The following is a 21,935-nucleotide window of genomic DNA, read 5'->3' as shown; positions in this document are numbered from 1 at the left end:
CAGGGCTTGCAAGGCTGCTAAATCATGGAGCCTGGGAACCAGCACTTGGCAAACAGAGGAAGCCTGCGGTGCTGAGCGGGGAAGAGCTCTGGACCCCTTGGGTGGGACCCACTCCCACCCCCTTCCTCAGGCCTAGAATGGAAAGGGCCATGGAAAAGCCATGAAAGGGGCAAAAGGGAATCAGTGCCACCAAACTGCCCCTGGCCTGGGTCCTTCCCGGGTGGCCTGATTAGATACCGGACTCACCATTTTGTCACCCCCACCACCCCCAGCTCACACAGAGGCATACTGCATTCTTGTCCTTTAAGATCTTTAAGAACTAGAAAGAAAGTGGGATTTCAGAAGCTGTGTTAATTAAAATCCTAGTTGATTTATCGCTTGGCCGGTAAGAGAAATGGAATGACAAAACTATTGATCTCTCTAGTATCTGCGTTATTTGGGCCTGTGCGTGTCTGTGTTTGTGGATCTGAACTCATTTAGGTGTCTGTCTATATTAGCTGCATGCGGCGTCTGGAAGCCTGGCTTGGAGCTTGCGCGTCTCTTCTACCTGCGCAAATTGTCAGATGATTGTGTGTACTTATGAGCCTTGCATCAGATAGACTCGATGACTCAGAACAGCTGGGGTGGGCCTTGAGCGTGGGCTGCATTTAATGACTCAATCCCAAAGTAAAAAGTATAGAAAGAGGATGGAGAAAGAAGTAACTTTGCAGTGGAGGAACCCGACATAACCCCGTCCTACTCAAATGATCGAGAGGATCCTGACTGATCATCAGCCGTGTTGACAATGAGTACTTCTGATGGGATGTGATGAGAAGGGCTTTCTTCTCCCAAACACATAACCTTAGTCTCATCATGAGAAAGGCCTCAGGGACCGGCTGAGGCACATTCTACAAAATACCTAATCAGTACTCCTCAAAACCACCAGCGTCATCACAAGAAGGTAACACTGGGAAATTGTCAGAGGCCAAGGGAGACAAAGGAGACGTGATGACTAACTCTAACAGGATCTCCTGGATGGAGTCCTGAAACAGAACAGAAGTTTCATGGAAAACTGGTGAAAGCCCGATAAAGTCTGGAGTTTAGTTAATAGTAACAGACCAGTGACGGTCCCTCAGTTGTAGCAAATGTACCGTGCTCACGGGAGATGCTAACGATCAAGGTACCTGGGGGGGGGGGGGGCATAGAGGAACGGTGTGCACTTTCTTCACAACATTCTGTAAATCTAAAACTATTTTAAAATTTGAAAGTTTCTTTAAAGAAATGAGGCTCTGGGGAGAAAGGCAGAATCCAGCTGACAGGCCTGAGGGTTTCTTACTCCATCCCCCCAGGAAGAACTGCATTCCCATTGCTTCTTTCCCAAACAGAAGCCCAGGCTGAAACTGGCTGTCTCTCTGGCTTTGCGTCATGAGCCTCATGGGAGGAAGACCTGGACAAGGTACCACGCTCCACTGGGCTGTCCACTGAAGCAATCCATCCAAGCTCCAGTGGACAGGTAGGAGGAACCTAGCTAAGAAGCCAGGAGTGGAGGCTTCCTCAAAGAACCTGGAAGTGGAAGGAAAGGGGGTCCCCGGTTGGGCTAGGGGATGAAAGTTGTTCTCTCAGGGAAAAGGAACATGGCGAGCCTAGTTGGCTTTGTCTTCCAGTTGGCCCCATGATCTTCCCTGGAGCCCACCAATGGCTGATCCCAGGAAGGCCTCCTGGATCTGCACCAAGGAGGCTCCCTTGGGCAGCCAGGCCCTCAGATGCCTCCTGATGATCCTGCTCCCTCCTTAGTTGCCTGAACAGGCTTTGAACCAGAGATCCCTGGGGATGGAACGGCCTACCGCGTAAGGGCCCTGGGCCCTGAGCATACAGAAAGCTTCCACAGGCCCAGGCCAACAAGGCTTATACGTTAGCATGTGGGGGCATTAAGAGCTGGCTCTGCTACTTATAATCTGTGTGGCCGAAGGCAGGCTACTGCTGCTTTTTTTTCCTTTTTCTGAAATTTTTATTGAAATAACATATGCACATAAAGGTGAACAAATTATAATATCAAGCTAGAGTTTGATGAATTTTCAGAAGGTCGACACACTCATGCACCCAGGAACCATATAAGAACCATTACCAGCATCCCGTTGTCTCCCTTGCGCCCCCTTCTGGTCACTCCCCAACCAGGATAACCAGTATCCTGACCTTCTTAACATGTTAGTCTCTTCAGTAAGGTTCTTAACCTTTCTGAGCCTCAATTTCTTTACCCGTACATAACAGAACCTTCCTAACCAGGTAGATGAAAGAATTACAGTAAATGGTGAATGTGAAGGACTTGGGACATTGCATGGCATAAAGAAATGCTCAAAAATATTAGTGCTCGTTGCTGCCCTTGCCCCATGGAACCCTTCAGCACCTACAGTAATTACTATCATAATAGCCAGAAGTTTTTGAGCACATGCCACATGTTGAGCCCTGTGCTAAGTGCTTTACATGAATTTTTTTTCATTTACTCCTCAAGACAAGTGTCTGCGTTAGCGGTATTATTATCCCCATTTTACAGATGAGGAAACCAGGATAAGAGAGGTAAAATCACCCAGGTAGAAAGTAGTAGCACTGACATTGCAACTTTGGTGTCTCTCACTCCAGAGTCTACTCTTAACCTCTTTGCTTTACTGCTTCCCACTCTAACATCCCTTCAAAAAAAAAAAAAAAAAAGACATTGAGGAGCAGAGAGCAAAATGAGACAGCCTTAACACAGGTAGACAGAAAGAAGCAAAGAGGTCTGCGGCTGCTTATGAGCAACAGGAGGAAGAAGGGAAGCTGTGAGCCACTGGCTCTGCCTACCGCTCTGAGGTACAGGGCGGACCAAGATCCCAGGCCCCAGAGATGCAATCTCTGCTTTCAGGCCAAACCCACTCTTGGCTGCCTGGTGGCAGGAGCCGCCTTCCAGGGTGACGGCCACAGAGGCGAGGACAGACAGGGGTGCCTTCGGGAAAAGTAGAATCTGGTTTTCTTTAAGAATGAGCTTAAAATAGCCTCTATTTCTAGAGATTGTTTAAACAGATACCTCCTCTTTCTCCCCCAAGGAGCAAACAAACATGCTAAGAAGAATAAACAGAGCAGATTAGTAAGCCCATACATCCCTGCCTCCTCTTAACCCCATTCAGTGACTAGGCCTCAGGCCCCATCAAGCCGGTACATCCCCCTTAGGTCCAGGGCCAACTCCAATAGGGCTGGGAGGACATCAGGAGGTTCTGACCCACCAGCAGGTGGAGGAGTAATGGGTTGGCTGCTCAAGGCATGTATACACTCCCCACCAAATCTGATTTTACCCAGTATGCTTTGCACCCAAGCTGCCCAAATTACAACTAAACCATTGAAATTATAATATAATTGTGTTTTGATTTTAAAAAATGGAGAATTGGATGAAAAGCAGTTCTGAAAGCAGAGGAAAAGGGGAAGTGGACAAAAAAACACCAGTAGTAGTAATTAATATTTATTGGACCCTTATAGTACCCCAAGCGTTGTATAATTATCTTGTATTATTTTATTATCCTGATTAAGTGCACATTTTCCTTGTCTCCATTTTACAGATGAAAATACAGAGGTACAGAGACTTATATGACTTAAGAGAGCCAGAACTCCCTGCAGGCAACCTGATTCCAAAGACTGTCTACCTACTGACCACACTCTACAGTCTCTCCACCTGTCTCTCTCTTCCACCAACTTTGAGACATCCTCAAAGGCAGGCACTGACCTCCCTCAGCATCACCAGCGCTCAGCACAAGGCCTGACACATGGTAGGGATCAGTAAATATTTAAGCGATCAAGTAAACCAGAAATTGCCTGGGAAACATGGATTGTAAGCCTTGCCACACCAGCTGGAAATACTTTCTGGGCTTGTAGGGGTGTTACAAGATGAGCATGAGTGCTCTGGCCTGACGCATAGGAAGCCCCTGAACTCAGCAATCCCCTATTCTGAACTACATTTCAGGAGATGTGGATTCTATCTTTGGCTGGTGTGTCAGACAAAGTCTAGGTGAGTTCCCTGCAAAGTGGTACAAGTTTAAGAGTTGGGTAAGTAACTACATTCTACAAAAGACACCATAATAAAAACTTCTGTATTAAATAGAAATACGTGAGCAGGCGTCAGGAAAACCAGAGAAACCCTTTGTACAAGTCATTTTACAAACATTCCTATGTTCCACTAAGCAGCTCTCTGGTTGCATAAAGCTTGGGCCCCTAGCAACCACTGCCCCAATTCTCAGAACTTCCAGGCAAATGGTAAGGTGTGGATATAGATACTCAAGCCCTGGCGGGGAGTGGCTAAAGGGAGATCTTAGCTCCCACGGGAAGTGCCTGTCCCCATAGGACACCAGTAACAAACACAAAATACCCTCCCCCAGTTCAATAAGGCTTAAAACATTAAGCAGTGCCTGTCAGACCATCCCTGCTTGACCTGATTCATTGAAGCACTACTGATGTTGACTGAGCATGTGCCAGGCTTTGTGCTGGTCCCTGACCTGAGGACACTCACATCACCTAAGAGGAGAGACAGATATAAGTAAATGTAACCCAACAGCATTCTCATCGCAGCACCATGTGCCACACATCTCAAGCATTTCCTGGAGTCCCCAGAGTTCATCTTATATACATTGACCCTTGAACAACCCAGGTTTGGACTGCACAGGTCCACTTATATGTGGATTTTTTATAGCGCAGTACTGTAAACATATTTTCTCTTCTTTATGATTTTCTTAGGAATGCTTTCTTTTCTCTAGTTTACTTTATTGTAAGAATACACTATAGGCTATATGTAACATACAAATGATGTGTTAGTCGACTTTATGGTATCAGTAAGGCTTCTGGTCAATAGTAAGTTATTAGTAGTTAAGTTTTGGAGGAGTCAAAGGTGACATGTGGATTTTCAACCGTGTGACAGGTGGGTGCCCTAACCCATTTTGTTCAAAGGTCAACTATTGATTCCCCCCCAAATCCGTCATCTTTTCTTCCTTTAGCTCCCCTACACTAGCGTTTTCCGAGGCTGTCAGGTCCTGCCAGGCCCACCCAGCATAGCTACCTTTTCTTCCGGGGGCTGTCATGCTGTCTGACTCCACTAAATATCTCAAGCTGCTCACAGTCACCACCTCTTCTCTTACTGCTGTGTCTTCTAGGCACCATTGTGCCACCATCAGAGCCAGGCATGCCACTGGGTCTTCTAGATATCATGTGGCTTCTGTGGGTATCACTGTTCCCATCAGAGCGTGAACTCGGGGGCTGGATTGCCTGGATTAAATCCCCCATCTGCCACTTGCTACCTGCATAACTTTGGGCAAGTTACTTAATCTCTCTGTGCTTCAGTTTCCTCATTGGTAGAAATGACAATAATACCCGGCCCCTAGGCTTTTCGTGATTATTAAGTGAAGTGAATATATACATACATATGCATATATGCAAATATGTATATATACTTGCTTAGAAAAATGCCTGACAGGAAGTATTATACATGTTAGCTCTTATTAGAGAAGTTTCAGCTAAAGGAGCTGTAGCATCAGAATTTAATTACTTCAAAGTAGAGAAATAAGGAAAATTCTGGGAAGATGGCTGTCATGACAGCAGTTTTTAAATCTCTCTAAATCCCCACATGAAACGCTGACAGAACAACAAAGATAACAAAACCAAAACCCTGTGGATAAAATTTACAACAAAACTAGATGATAAAATAGCCCCACAAACCTCAAAATACAAGCAGGTGGGGATCAACCACTCACAGATATAAGACCTGCTCGGCATCATCTGTCCGAGAGGAAGAATGAACGAATGAGGTGGTGTCTGATGAATATGAGAGAGGAGAACCCCCCGTAGTCACTGGGTATTTATTGGAAAGTACAGCATGACCATTCTAGAATAGTCACTGAAACTAGAAGGGGATTTTCCTCTCCAATATCAGGTGACTGCAAGGCACCTGCCAAGGATTCTCAAAGCAGACCCAGCAGGAATCTCTTCTCTAACAAAGTGCCACATGGAGAAGAAACTTCTGGGAGCAAAATCAGAATTGAGCAGGACCGGGACCTCAGAGGCAAAGGTGAGAGATCCATGGAAGGGGTGGAAGCAAAGTTGGAGCTCTCAGACAGCAGATCACCCAACTTTGAAATTTACACAAAAAAAAGACGGAGCTGTATCAAATTAGAACAGCTTTCCTGAGCCCCGCCTCCCTCTAAAAGTTCATGAAAACTAATTTCACGTAAAAAGAAGCAACACAAAAATTACTGAAGTCTCATCCCATGCATAATCATTTTAAAAAGAGAATAAATAACGAAATAATATCCCTCCAATGAGAGAATACCAGGAAAATGGTCTCACAAAACGGGAGGAAACGCAATGTACTAGTTCAAAATGAACTTAAAATTTTAAAAAAATGATGTAAGATGTGAAAGAGAAGCACAAAACCTCAGAAAGGAGATATCTTAAGTAAGAAAAGTAGTAGACATAAACAGGAAATGTTATCTTTGAAGCAAGATTAAACAAGAAGAAAATGTGGCATAATGCCTTAAAATCAAACACAAAAAGGAAAAAATGTTTTAAATTTTTAAAAAACGAAGAAAGAGATAAAAACAGATTTGCAAGAAAGTGACAAAGATTAAGGATGGGCAAAAAAGATCGAACATACATACAATAAGAGTTCCTGAGAGGAGCGCCTGGGTGGCTCAGTCAGTTGGGCATCCAACTCCTGATTTCAGCTCAGGTCTTGATCTTAGGGTCATGAGTTCAAGCCCTGCCTTGGGCCGCATGCTGGGTGTGGAGCCTACTTAAAAAGAGAGAGAGAGAGAGAGAGAGAGAGAGTGTGTGTGTGTGTGTGTGTGTGTGTGTGTGTGTGTTCCCTAGGGAGGAATCCAAAACACAGCAATAAAATGCATGTGAAAAGCTATGAGCTGGGAAAATGTTCCTGGAAAAAAAATATTGTTCCAACTACATATCGAAAGGGCATACTCTGTGCATGAAAACAAACATACAAGACATAGTCTAGTAAGAGCATTGGACTTTTAAAAAGAAAGAAAGGAAATATTTTGTGCATTTAGAAATAAGTGCATGTTACTTGTAAGGGACAAAAAATTATGCTATCATCAGTTTTTTTTTTTTTTTGTGACAGCAACACTTGATACTAGAAAAAAAGTAGAGCGACTTATTTAAATACGCAGAGAAATAAAATGGGAGCCAAAGACTATATTCAGCCAAAATGACTTTCGAGTATGAGGTGAGCAGGAAGAGAAACCAGAGCTGGGATGTTGGAGGACAATCATTCGAGATGGTCCTTGATCTTGGATACTGGACACTGATTCACGCAGATGATGAATGAAAAGGGACAAGGATGAGCCCAATTTTTCACTTGAGCACAGGACAGACAGGAGAAACAAGTTCAGAAGAGTTCAGTCTGAGGCATGTTGAGTCCAGTGGGCCCATCTCTTGCTTGGAGTCCAGCCCCTCTCTCTTCGGACTGTCCTCACGCAGCACTTCATTCCAGAAACGTCCAGGCACTCCCAGCATCCACGCGGGGTGTGCGGCCCACACACTCACACAAATCCCACCCTGAATGTTCATTCAGTCCTTAGTGCCCACTATGTGCAGGAACTGTTCTAGCTGCTTGGGATACACTGGTAAACAAAACAAACATCGTCCCTGCCTCTCCCCCTAGAGCAGGGGGCAATAAATATAATAATAATAAATATAACGAATGAAAAAGGATAGAATATGTTAAAAGCATTTCTCTCTTAGTTAGAATAAGTGTGGATGAGATTGTTCCTATGGGAGGTAGGGAGGTAACCGCCATGTTAAATGAATGGTCGGGCTCGCTGAGAAAGTGAGGCCTGGGCAAAAGCTTCTGGATGGTGGGAGGATCGACCGCGTTGAGGTATGGGTACTGAGCAGTTCAGGTAGAGGAGGCAGACTGTGCAAACGCCCTCCTTGGGAGTATGCCTGATTTGTTTGAGAAAGGGTATGGAGATCAACATGGCTGGAGCAAGGGAATGAGAGAAGGATGGGAGCTCAGATCTAGGCTAGATCACGTGGGGCCTTGGGAGCCATCGTGAGCACTCCAGGTTTCCCCTGCATAATAAAGAGGAGCATTCCTCCAGAGCATCCAAGGAATCTTGTCACCAGATGTCAGCTGGGTCGCCTAGCCCCTAAGCCTCTCTACAACCCAACCTGGAAGCCTCTCTCACTAAGGGCTTTGTAAAAACAACACATAGATTTATTTAGAGTGACTTAACCTTGCTATGCAGTGAATTGTAAACTGTTTACTAAACAGTTAATTTAAGCACAATTATTTATGCAACAAGCTATAAATAATTTACAGTGTGGTTACGGTATTAACTTCTAACCCCTCCTCGCTAAGGCCCTGGTGAGGCCCCAGCCACTTGGGGCTAGAGGAAATGTTGCTTCTCTAATCTTGTTCAAACCTTCCAATGTTTTCATTGCCCTGCTTCTGATCCACCCAGAATCCCACGCTGAGCTGCCCTGGCACGGGCCTTTCCGTGCACCGGGGCTTTGCAACTCTCCATCCCTAACTGCTCTGAGTTCACACTGCCAGCGGAGGGCCTTCATGCCATGTGGTATTGGGCAGCTCGCAGAAGTCCTGATCCTAACTTGCAACTGACCCATGTGGGCAATGCTGGAACCGGGAAGGAGGATTTCTCTCCTACAGTGGACTCTGCAAAATGTCTCTTGCCCCGTCCATTATGCTGGGGTTGGTCTCTTTCCCTGTGTGATCTCTGTGTTCTCTGCCATCTCTGGGGAGGACCCTCTGCCCCATCCTGTAGCACTGGAAAGGGTTTTCAGATTGTTTTCCAGAAATCCCCACTTCCACTATTTACCCTACCCACTTTGATATATGTGTACCATAGCATTCTCTGTTCATTAAACTCTCTGGTATAACACGGTAAGAGAGAGTTAATGCACATTTCAGATATTTCCAGGAGTATGGCTTAGGGGAAATGGGGCCCACCAATATACCCCAAAGCTAACAATTAGGAGCAATTTGCAAAGGGGGTGTGGGTAACGCCACTATAGTCACTTGGCCCCCTCCATTTCTCCAGGTTGTGGCCTTCCATCAATCTATGAGAGGGTCTGAAGGCAGGGAAGAGATCTGACCACTCTAAAAAATCAATTTAAAAAAACCTACCATAGTTCCAAGCATGCTATAAAGAAAATGTTGAGTACCTTGCACGAGCCAAGCACATATCAAGTGCTTGCACAGACAATCTCTGTCTTGAATTCACAGAAACACTATTTAGTATCCCTGTTTTACAGAGGAGGGAAAACTGAGGCTCAGAGAGGTCAATGGCAGAGCCTAGATGTCCCTCCAGGTCTGCTAACTCCAAAGCCCCTGTCCTCACCAGCCCCCAGTCTGTCTGTCTGTCCAGGACCCCAGTGGAGTGCGTTGTTGTTTCAGAAAGCCAAGGAACATGAATTTGGCCCCAGGTAACTGTTTCCAATCCAATAAGCCGATATGTTCATTTGACAGCGGCCCACTCTCTGATGACTCAGAGCCCATCTTATTAACTCTGTCAAACTCAGGCATTTTAGATGTGCCCCAGGGAGAAGGGGGTGCTAATTAACATTCCCTGGCCTTTCATTAAGTAAGGAATGACTCATTTTTAACCTCTTAAAAGGCTCCATGTGTGTCTCGGCATTGCCAGCGTACGTAGGAGAGCCGGGATGACGGTATTGACAGCAAAAACACCTGATGACACACCGTCCCCTGGGGCCGCCTCCCACCTCCGCCTCTTCATAGCTGCCGCCCGAGCACACGACACTTGCCTCCCTGGAGTCGTGGTCCCGACCTGCCTTCCCCCTCATTCCCAACCTCTGTTCCAGTCACGCAGAGTTCTTTCAGTGCCTCTGTCGTGACTTCCAGCCCACTCAGCCTTTTGCACAGGCTGGCCCCTCCCTCCCCATCTCCTCTTCACCTTGCCGATGCCCATACACCCCTGAAATCATGCCTAATTGTCTCTGCTGAAGTATGTTGCTCCAAGGGGAGCTTATGTCCCACGTGTCCCGCATGTCTATAGCACCCCGTCTTTCCCCCATTGTGACACCGGCCTTGACTGTTTCACCACTGGATTCACATCTGCTTTATCCACTGGACTCTAAGGGCAGGGCTTGTGTCTGTCACGAGCTCCCGACATGGCACCCTAGCACTGGACCTGGTACACTGAGGATGCTCGGTGTATATTTCTGGAACTGAACTAGGAATCAAATGGGTATAACAATAACCAGTACCGTGGTGCGGCCTCACTGGCTTGGGGTGAGGGGCAAGATAAAACCCCAAATCATTATTGCCAACCTTTATGGAGGCTAGGCTTGGTGCCACCTCTCATGTGGATGGCTTCATGGGTATTATCTTATTTGTTTCTTATAATGACCCTGCGAGGAGGGCATTCTTATTGTCTTATGTTTACAGTTAAAGAAACTGAAGCTTGGAGAGGGAAAATGAACTATCTGACATCCTCCAGCTGATAAGGGGCAGAGTTTGACTCTCAACCTGGCCCATCCCACTCCAGACCCTGCATGCTTAAGTGCTACTCCAGGCTTTAGGAAAGGCCATGCCCTGTCCAAATGGCATGTTTAGCACTATCAGGTAAAAATTATGAATGCATTCACATACACACACAAGTTCACTGTTAGCCTGCCCTCGACCTTCACAGCTCTCCCACAGGACCTGACGTGTAGACTGAAAAGGGTTCAGCTTTGTCTTTCCCATTCTGTTCTCCTTCCTTTAAGGAGAGTCTTTTCATTTGCCAAAGTGGAACATTTAGGAGAATTCACAGATCGAAGGTGTCAGTTGCATCCTGGTACCTCTGCATAGTTCTAGAAAATGCAGTTGACAGTAGATAAATCACCACTAGAGGGTTTTCTAAGAGCTGGTACTACACTATGGGCAAGACTCTATAGATTCAGCCTCCAGTCCCCACCTCTAGGACCCCTTTCCTCCACTACACCCTCGCTCCACCCCCAAGCCTCAGGCTCTGACTAAGGTTCTCTATCCCAGTTGTAGGCAGACTCTAAGGACCAAAGATCCTTCACCTTGTGGCTCCACATGAGGCGCCACCCTCCAAAAGGGCCCCTACGGTCAGTGGCCAGAAGTTGCCTGTCCCATCAAGCCGCACAGCCAATGTGTGCTGGGGCCACGCCTGGAGCCCTGATGTCCCAGTGCCTTCTGTGTACCTGCTCACCAGCCTGTCCTAGGAGCTCAGGACAAAACTAACCAGGAGAAGATTCCAGCACTCACAGAGCTCAGCTAAGACCCCCAACAGGCAAGAAAGCACCAGGAATCCACTCTAGTGGTAATTCCAATAGCAGCTAACGCGCAATGAGCCGGGCAGTGTTGTAAGCCCTCTCTGTGTATTATCTCTTTCAATCTACCCCCCGCGCCCGCAATCTGAAAGAGAAACTATTACTGCTCCCATTTACAGACGAGGAGACTTCTGTCAGAAGAGGTCACATGGTGAGTTAAGTGGTAGAGCCATTACTCAGACCCAGTCTGCGTCTCTGCTCTTATCAACTAAACACCACCCGGCCATCACGAGCCATCAAGAAGCAGTGAGCAAGATGGTCAAGGACCACAGGAGACAGAAGGCCTTACTTGGCCTGGGAATATGTACACAAAGGAAATGACATTTGCCCTGGTTCTTAGAGAAAGAGGAGCTGGCCAGGATGACAAGGGCAAAAAGACCTCTGCACAAACATGTAAAAGCCTAGAGGCATAAAAATAGAAATATGCCAAGGAGTTTCACTGGACTCAACCATGGGGGGGGTCTCTGTGCAAGTGGCCGAGAAGGGCCTAAAGGGAAAGATAGAGGCAAAGTGATCAAAGACCCTGACTTGATTAGGAATTTGGACTTAATCTTAAAGACAATCTGGAGCCACTGAAAACACTGTAGAGCAGGGCCGTGACGTCATTGTGCAGAGTTAGTAGAAACTGGACCAGAGTGAGGTTAACTACAAGACAGAAGGCTGACCTACCAGGAGCTTGGTGGGCATAAAGCAGAGAGAGGATGGAAGCCTGAACTTGGCAGTGAGACAGGAGAGGAAGTGGCTGGTCTGGGAGGGAGAGGAGAGGATGTGAGGGTGAAGGAAGGAAAGGAGCAAGGCTGGCTCCTGGGTGTCTGGTCTGGGTGAGATAGAAAACCCAAGCAGGGAAGAACTAGTTCTCATTTTGCTTGGTTCTAGGGCACGGCATGATGACAAGTGTGGTACACAAGGCCACAGCAGATGGGGGCGGGCAGGCCCTACAGAGAGGTCCATCAAGGACGCCCCAAGCTTTCCCAGGGAGGAGACTAGGCCTGGTGAACCCAGCATGGCCCCGCCACAAGTCGGTCCACTCCCAGCCTCGGCCACCGTGCCGCCACATAATGAGTTGCTCTTCTCAATTTTGGAGTCTAGGGACTGCAGCTTATTAAGGTTTGGACTGCGTTACTACTGAGCATCCCATAATTGCATAGCTTGCCTGACTCTCTGTCATTAGCTCTCGGCTCTCTGGGCTCCACCTCTCCTATTGGATTTGCTGACTGACCCCAACATAGAAAGTCTGGCTACACAGGGCAGCTCCCGCTGTGTAGTGGAGACTGCCTGCTGGCCCTGAACCCCGCAGCTCCCAGTGGTTCAACCATCCTCAGCCATAAACTTCGAGCTGCCATTTCCCTACGCATGAAATCTTTCCTTTCCAAGTCCAAACGACTGATCTGATTACTCACACAGAGGAAGGGAATTGAAAATTGAGGTCAAAGCAGATGGGCTGGCAACAAGTCACATTCCCTTCATGGTGGAAAACCACCACAGTCAGGACACCGTAGGGTCTCTGGCCAAGGAGCCTGAGGGGCCAGGGACCAGGACTGGGGTTGGATTTTCTCAGTCTCCATCACGAGCTGGAATCTGAGCCTGATGCTGTCAAGATTGCCCCCATGCCTGGGGAGCAGCGAGGGCAAGGCAGACAGTGAATGGGACTCCCAGGAGCCCGCCCAATTCTCACCAGAGCCCCAGAGAGAAGCAGATGCCTGCTCCCTGAGTAACCCCCTTGTTCTCTGATGGCGGCTTTCCTGGACATCTGGAAGAAGGTGACCAAAGCCTAAAATCTGGGTTTTCTGCAGTCTGGCAGATTCCAAACACGCCAGATGTAACCACAATCATCTCGACATACCAGGGTACTGGTAGGATGATTTTTTTTTAAGCTGGAATTATCCAGGGTGGAGTTGGAATAGGGGAAGGGAAGAGTGTAGTCTCATACCAAGAAACTGCAGTATGAAACAATGGGGCCCCTAAACTATTTCTAAAGTCAGGGGGAATTAACTACTCACCCAGCAAGCAGGGAAGCTTATCAATGATAGAGCACCCTCCATGTACCAAGCACTCTTTCCTTCAGCCCCTAACAGACACTGATGGTTGGAGAGCATCATCCCCATTTTATGGATGTAGAAAGAGGCTTAGAAGCATTACATGACTTGTCTAAGACTTCACTGCTAATAGTGATAATAAAGCTAACAAGGATCAAGTGCTTATTACGTTCTGGGCTCTGTGCTAAGGGCTTAAATCAATCTTAATTGCTCACTTAACCTTCAAAATAATCCCACGAGGTCCACATAACTGAGATTTGGTAGGTTAAGTGACTTGGCCAAGGATACACAGTAGAGAAGTAGAAATAAGAATCCAGGCAATCTGAGACCAGAGCTTTGCTATGATTATGTTATGCTCCTTGATGTCTTCAACAATTGAGCTGACATTCCAACCCTCAAATGCACAGCCAACATCCTCTCTACTATGGTAAACTGCCCTTCCATGACATATCGATACCTTCTTAAAACTTATAATCATTAAAGACAAAGGCATGTCCAGTCATTTTCAAGCCCTTGCCTGATTTCTTTCTGGGAGAGAATTGGATGCATGTTGTTTAAATTCAGGACAGAACTGCTGGCCCACTGGCCCCATCATCACATACCTCTGACAAGTTTGCATTGAAAGGGCTATCAGAGCAGGAAAACCACGGAGACCATGCAAACAGAGGGGGAAGTGACCCTCTCAGAACTTCCAGCTGCAAAAGGGTCCCCTCCTACCCCTCCTTGCCCTGCCTCTGCTTCTGTCTCTTACATTGCCCCCTTCATTCATCAAAACCCATCACTGGGGAAAGGTAACTGTGGCTGACCCTTCAGATGCCAAAGGGAACAATTTTTCCCAGCTCAGCAGACCCATGCTTTGACCCCCAGCTGCTCATACCAGCTCCTCATCTCCAGCTAACCCGACTGGCCTGGCATCCAGTGCTCCCTCAAAATGCTGGGGGTCAACAGTTTATGGAAATCTATGCCTACACTCTTGTTGGCTCATTTTAATATCTTTTCACTTAGAATGGAACTTTATTCCTTCAAAGTCCGGAATTTGGATTCCCCTGCCTTACCCTATTCTACCTGCTGCGTGGAGAGTTTTCTGCAAAAAGAACACTTTACAATGCCAAGAACACTTAGTAATGGCTTCCAAACTTTACCGAGCATCCCAATGTGCCAGGCACTAGGCTAGGTGCTGGGATTACAGAGGTGGGTTGGTGAGAGGAGGATCTCCAGGAGTGTAGGACCTTGCACACTGACACATTCCTTCCACCCAGCACAGCACCTGGCACATCACGGGCACTGACAAGCGCTTACAGAATGAGGAAATGAATGAATGTAAATAAGCATATGGCACTTTGAGGCAAGCGGAAAGAATTGTGGGAGCAGAGAGAAGGGATGCTTAGTCCAAGCTATGATATCTGAGAAAGCTCCCCAGGCCAACACTGAAAGAGTGCCTTCGAGTTCTTCAGGAGAGGAAGCAGAGTTGGAAGATGATGGGGTTTCTGATGGAAGAAACAGTTTGTACAAAGGAGCGGAGGCATGGGACCACATACTGGGAACATGACAAGTCCAAGTGCAACCAGAGGCGTGGAGATGGAGTCAAAAGCAAGGACTTCAAATTATAAAACACGTTGGAGTCCTGGGGTTCATGGACTTATCTGTCTTCTATCCCACCAAAGCAGGGCACCCTATTCCCCTATAGAACATTTCTCCTGGATACACAAAGGGGCTGCCATAAAATCTGAACAGGGCATACCCTCAGATGCTGGAAGGGGCTTCCACGCCTGTATGTCTTGCAGTTTCCATCCCAGCTTCAAGGCAAACACCAGACCTCTTTGTGCATTTCATAGGAAGGAATGAGAAGACCTTGTTTTGGTCAGTGGGATTGCTTTCCCAGCCCTAGGCACTAACGTGTGGTATTTTTATCCAGAAAAGGAGATAGACTATCCAAAACTCATTCACAAACTCCTAGCATATTAGAACTGGAAGGGTCCCAGGGGAAGCTTTTGCCTACTTCCTCATTTTCAGAAGAAGAAATTAAAGCTCAGAGAGGAAGAAGGATTGCCCAATGACACACAGCAGGTTAGTGGAGGGTCAGGGCTGGGAAGGAAGGAAGGAGGGAAGGAAAGAAAGGAGGGACGGAGGGAGGGAGGGAAGCCTCTGGTTTCTAGTCCATGCTCCCCACTGCACTGTGTTCTCCTGCAAGAGATTTAATGATGAAATTGCAGACTTTTTTCCCAGTAAACATAAAACCAAAGACTAAAAATATTTCTGAATTACTTTTCTTTAGAAGAAAAAAAAAATGTCTCTCCAGCTCTCTGACTCCATCAACCAATTAAATCTTTGGCTTCCACTCAGAAAGAGGATTTAAATTAATCAAGATAAAACTAGCTTACTCTTTCCCTCCAAGCAGCAACTTTCTACCAAAAAGAATGAGAGTAGTTTGCTGGAGATAGGAGTGTCTTGGGGAAAGGAACAAAATCCAAGCCATTTAATTTAATTTCTCACACTCACCTGAGACTTCTCAGCCATTTGTCGTTCATTCATCAAACATGTATTAAATATTTATTCATTCAATAACCACTTACTGAGCTCCTACTGTGTGCATTCTAATCACAGGAGCACAGCTATGAATCAGAACATAACTCGGTCCTCAGGACATGGACATTTATCATTGAGTAGGGTGATGACATTTACATAAATCATTACCCTACAACCCAGGGCCTGGTCCAAAGGAAATTCTTAATCCAAAGTAAATCTCATTTGAATGAATGAGTGAATGAATGAAATTGGTGTCTACTACAGATCACTGCTGCATGAGAATTCCACTGGGGCTAGGACACAGCACTTCTAGAAACAGCTTAAGGAACAGCTCAGGATTCCACAAATGGTCAGGTGGGGGCCTAAAGAGTATTTTGAGAGCTCCATTTCCTTCTCTGAGCCTCAGTTTCCCCACCATCTTGATGGGATCTGAGGAAACTTCCAGCACTAACATCCGACGCTTCTCTAAGCCCAGTTCCTGGCACTGTATGGGAGTTTAAACCCAATCTCTCTTCCTAAAAATAACTATTGAATCATTGTCCCTCTGCCTTCTCAAGGTCATGCCTGTGTTTCTGTGGATTTCTCTTGGGAGATGACAGAAGTGAGGGAATTCGATTCTAACTTTGATTGGCCTTCCTTTCTGTTTAAACAACAGAAAAAATATCCAATTATCCCATTGACAATTACAGTGTGCACATTTCACCGCAGGCATAGAAAATAGGCCAGCAGCAGAAAACCAGCCACAGACCAGGGGTGCACACATGCAAGCCATTATCTACTTGGAGACAGGCTGGCCTGCGGTGGCCCCCAGTGGCTCAGAAGCTGGACGGCTCCTTGCCAGCAGGCCAGGCCATCCGGGAGGCTGCCTGCCATTAGCTGCAGCAGCACCCATCCCAGCTCATCTCAGACTCCAGGCTGAACAGAAAGCAGGTGAGAAAGTGAGTCACTGACAGTGAGTGATCCCAAACCAAAGACCCGAGTTGTATCCTTGCACACACGCAGGACTGATCAGGTCAAGAGACAAATCAGTACACTCCACGAGGGAAGGGACCAGGTCCAATGTGGTCACCAACATGTCCTTAAGCACACAAGCATCATACAAGGCACATAATCTGCACTCGATACATACGTGTAGAAAAATTCTGTGGAAGGGTAACAAGTAAATGACGACCTGAATGAATGAGTGAATGGTTTGTTGTGTGATGCCCCCAAGAACACGGTGGAAAAGAGTACTGACCAGCACTCAGGCTCAAGCATTATCTGGAAACACCTATCCAAGCTCTGTTCCTTGTAAGCTCTGACCTTGGACAAGCCTCTGTTTCCCCATGGGGCAGATGTATGTGCTGCTCAGATTCCCCTTTAAGGAAGGACTTGTTGCCTCCAGCTGCTGGGAGTATCATTAGTTAACAGCCTCCAGCCGTCAGGCCCTCAGACTGTCTCGGAGCCACCTCGCCTAAGGTCATGCCCTGGCCACAGCTGCCCACTTGAAAGACATATCAAGTGGGACGTGAATGAAGGCCCTGCCACCCTAGCCAATGAACAAAACTGTGATTCCGAAGCTCTCTGTGAGGGTAGCTGAAGTCATTCAGCTCATCTTTTCCCTCCTCCCGGTCCTGCTTCTGTCCCTCCCTTTCCCAGGTGCTGGTCCAAAAGGCATTCCCTCATAACCACCCTGAACTCCCAACTCCATTCCAAAGGCCGCTTCCCAGAGAACCCAACCTGTGACCCATCATTTGCAAAATAGAGATAACAATCAGCACACAGAATGCCATCTAACAGGTCCAGCAAGAGCCAAGGTCACATGGCTAGTAGGGAGTAGCACTAGGACTTGAGTCCAAGTCTGATTCCAAGGCCTATATGCTTTCAACCCCTTAGACCCACATTAACGTTTCCAAGAGTAGGGTTTTGTTCTTTGGCTTGTTTATTATTTTTAAATCTGAAAGCTTTCCAGGAGATTCAGATGAAGTTGGAGTTGAGAACCCTAATACTCCCTCTCTTATCACCCACGCCGATTCTGCATGGGATTCCAGCCCCTGACCTGGGACGCCAGGGTGCCCTGCCCTCTACTCTCTACCCAGAGCCCGCGCCTAGATAGGTCTTTTTTGATGCTATTTATTCATAAGGGTCTCAAATACCAAAGGCCTAATACATATGAGTCACCCAAGCTGTTGGCTGATCCCACGCAACTTGACAGTATTTATTTATTTTGCATATTGAAGTGAACAATGGCACTTCAGAGTGAAATTCAGTTTCAGCGGAACACAGCAGAGAGAAGTCAATTATCCGGCATTAATTATTTATGTGGGGACAATAACTACGGTGTTATTCCTCATTCCAGAGGCCTCTAGAGCTTGGAACGAGAGGAAAGAAGAGGTAGCTGCTATTATCTGTTCACCGTGCAGCATTGGAGTGGATAAATTAACCCCTCTGACATCCTGTGAATACACATAAGCCTTCTTTGGAACACAATTCACGCACCCGCCCCCAGAACACACACAGTTAATAGGCTGGTAGGCCCAGGGCTGCATTCCCCCAATATTCTGGCCAGGCCAGGCTCTGAATATATTAAAAGAACTCCCACTTTCTCTCTGCTCCCCCACCCTGCCCTATCAGAATTTCAGGGCTGAAGACTTCCTAAGCAAACCTCTTCTCAGGTTGCAGTTTTGTGGCCAGCCAGAACTCTTGGGGTCACGTTAGTCCAGGGTTTTCCTCCCAAGGTGTGTCTGTACAATATCAATTAGAAACCCTAGCCTGCCTCCAAAAGAATAGTAGTCCAATTTCTAAATCATTGTCATGTACTTTAACTTCCTTGTATCCTTAGAACTTCTGAGGATATTGGAAGTGGGAGAGAGAGAGAGAGAAACCCTTTCCCAAGGCGGAAAGGGTGCCAGGATCTGATTTACCTTTGCCCCAATTCTCTACCCCAGGGACCCAGTTCTCATCTGGAGAGCTTAACATTGATGGAGCAGTTCCTGTGTGCAGGCAGGTGTTTATACATATTTTCTTAAAATCTCATCAAAACCCAATGATGTAAGTATAAATATCCCCCTTTCATATATGAAGAAACTAAAGCCCAAGGTCACAACTAATAAGCAGCAGAACCAAGAATTAAGTTAAGGCCGTCCTGACCCCTAACCGCTGTCCTAAACTGCCCTGTGACAGCAGCTTCCCCACCCCCAGCACAGGCGCTGGTCTGACCATCCCAGGACCTATGAGGCTCTGAGGAAGTGTCCCAAAGCCCTGTAGTGTTGGGTGAGGTCATCAAAAGGACATGGCCACCAGTTGACCCGTGTGCAGGACCCTGGCCATTCCCCTGTCCTTGGAATGTGCATTCTGCTTGCCTTCCCCACTCCCAGAGGGCCCCAGGGACACAACCTTGAGACAGTGATGGGATGCTGAGACTGTCTGGATGGTATACATGCCTGAACCCACTTAAGGCCTCCGTATAAACTTTTAAGATTTGGTGGCAGGTGTGGAATCCACATGTCTTGCGACCACTCAAGACAAGCCTCATACGTAAGTTCCCTTGCCTGTTTAACCTGCTGCCCACCAGTCTGGAGTGGCCCGCCTGTTTCTCTGGTCTCTCCCTGCCCTCCGCTTACAGAGGCTGGTTTCAGATTGCACCTGGGAAGCTCCCCAGGCGTTTCTGAACCAACACACTGCCCATCTGGTACACAAGTACTGACCTACTACTGCCTGGTCTGGACAGGAGCCAGGAAGACTACAATTCCACTTCATCTAGAACAGCTCCACTTTCTCCTGGTTTAAAATATTAAGCTGCTGAGAGTGTCCATCGGTGATTTCTTATTTTCCCAGTAAGGTCACTAGCCAAGAGGGGTCCGGGAAGGGATTTCTAGAAGACTGCCCTGAGATCACCTTCAGGAAGAGCCACAGTGGATCTCGGACTTGCAGCAGGCACTCAATGAACAAGAGCGCCCCCTGTGTAACTTTCCCTGCACAACAGCCACTTTGCTCACACTAACTCCTTCGGTTCACACATGAACCCTATGAGTAGGTACTCTTTTCTTTTCTTTTCTTTTCTTAAAGATTTTATTTATTTATATGACAGAGAGACAGCCAGCGAGAGGGAACACAAGCAGGGGGAGTGGGAGAGGAAGGAGCAGGCTCCTAGCAGAGGAGCCTGATGTGGGGCTCGATCCCAGAACACCGGGATCAGGCCCTGGGCTGAAGGCAGACGCTTAACGACTGCGCCACCCAGGCGCCCCAGTAGGTACTCTTTTCATCCCCATTTTATACATGAGGGAACTGAGGGGCTGATGGGGTGTGAGAACTTGCACAAGGCCACACAGCTAGTAAGAGGTAGAACCTGCCTTTGAAACCAGGCTGTCATGGGTTCAAAGCTGATGGCCGCTGCTCACCCCATGAAAGGCCATCAGCTCTTTCAACACACGTGGATCCTGATGGGTCTGCCTCTCACCATCTCTGAGTTCTGCCTAAGACACACTGTGTGGAAAGAAAATTGGGCCCCCATGTGATCCCTTACTCTCAGTGTCAGGCTGCACAGAAAATTCCTAGCTATATCTCTAACAGTGTTTCCCATTCTAAAGGGCATGCACGAGCTGTAAGTCATACCCATAAACCTGCTGCAGTGATGACTCTGGGGGAGCAGGCTGATGACCTCATAAAGGGTAACCCACTACCAGCAGACTTTTAGCAAAGAGTCAACATTTTTTCTGATTTTAAAAGCAGCATACACTTAGAAATATACTCAAAAACCAAACAATATAGAAATGAGTCATGTGATAATTCAGGTGGGGGATGGTTACGGATAGAATAAAGGTAAGATATCAGTGATGCCTATAATACGTAAGAAAAAAATACTAAACAAAACAACAATGACTTAACAGTCTTGCAAGGGCTGCTTGGATTCTGTTGCCTCAAAATGGCCCCATCAGAATGTCTCAGAAAACAAAGAAAAAAAAAGAAAAGTAAGGCGAAAGTCCTGAGCCCTCAGCTGCACAGCTCCTCCACAGATCAAACCTTCATGAGAGTGACCGAAGAGCCTGGTTTGCCCAGGACTGAGGCATTTTCAAAGTCATAAAATTTTCAGGGCCCAAATCAGGACAGTCCTGGGGCAACCAGGACAGCTGTCCACCAGATTCACTGCCCTGGTACTTTCCCCTTTGGTTCTGGTGCCGGCCTCCAGGACCAGCCAGGTCCCCCACAGCTTTCAGCCGTGTGAAGTCACCTCTGGTGCCCCCATCGCCCCTTTCTCACCTCATCATCTGGGCTTCAACTCTGCTCAGTGTATTCCTCCCTCCTCCCCACTTCTCTCCTCCGACCCAACTCAGGGCACTAAATATCCCCTAGGATCAGCTCTGCGCTCTGTTCCCTCCTTGGTGCCCGGGGAGAAGAAGACACCTAAGGGTAGACTGTCCCTTTCAACAGGCTCAGAGAGAGCTTTCCATAACCCCAAGGGCCCACAACGGCTCCAGCCTCCTGGTCCAGATGGGATTAGGAGCCTCCTCTGGGGCCCCCTAGCTTAGCAGAACACCTCATTCAATTTGTTTCATTGTCTGCCTGCATCTTAGACCCCAGCCCCTTGGGGGACTGGACATGGCCCAGTTCTGTCAGTATTTGCTGAGTCAACATAGCATCCCCAATGCCTTAAGCGTCCTCTCCAGGACAGTGTACAGAGAGGTGGGACCACCTGCGACTTTAAGATCCTGGAGCTGGGCCTCAGCCAGAGGCCAGATGGAGCAGGCCTCGCCCGAAGAGATGGGACTTACCGCTGACCCGGCGGAGGGATGGAGTCCAGGTGGCGGCCTCCAGGCAATGCCATCATGTTGATCCCAATCCGCAGCAAAGCCTGCCCGCAGCGGTCGTGACCCTGGAAAAAGAGAGGGCAGGGCAGCGTCAACAGATGCCCCGAGAGAGGAGGTGCAATCACTTGTTCTCCTAGTTCCTGGCCACAAGGAGCCAAGGCAAGTACGGAGGGAAGGCCCCCTCACCCTCTTCTTTTTGAACCAGTTAAGACTCCACTGTTCTCACACAAATAGTGTAGGACTTAGTCCTATGTCCCGAGTTCAC

General features: G+C 47.5%; 1 protein-coding gene across 1 annotated transcript in view; it reads right to left on the bottom strand.

The window, feature by feature from the left end:
* INSC (INSC spindle orientation adaptor protein) overlaps nucleotides 1-21,935 on the bottom strand; it is a 118,700-nt gene that overhangs the window by 65,959 nt on the left and 30,806 nt on the right. The window contains exon 2 of the mRNA XM_026487250.4: nucleotides 21,635-21,735. Within this exon, the coding sequence (XP_026343035.1) occupies nucleotides 21,635-21,690 (56 nt within the window). The 5' untranslated portion in view covers nucleotides 21,691-21,735. The remainder of the gene's footprint in view (nucleotides 1-21,634; nucleotides 21,736-21,935) is intronic.

Source organism: Ursus arctos, unplaced genomic scaffold (assembly GCF_023065955.2).
Source record: "Ursus arctos isolate Adak ecotype North America unplaced genomic scaffold, UrsArc2.0 scaffold_23, whole genome shotgun sequence".
Lineage (NCBI taxonomy): Eukaryota > Metazoa > Chordata > Mammalia > Carnivora > Ursidae > Ursus > Ursus arctos.
The sequence above is the reverse complement of the archived record's forward strand: the minus strand, read 5'-3'. Positions and strand labels throughout refer to the sequence as shown.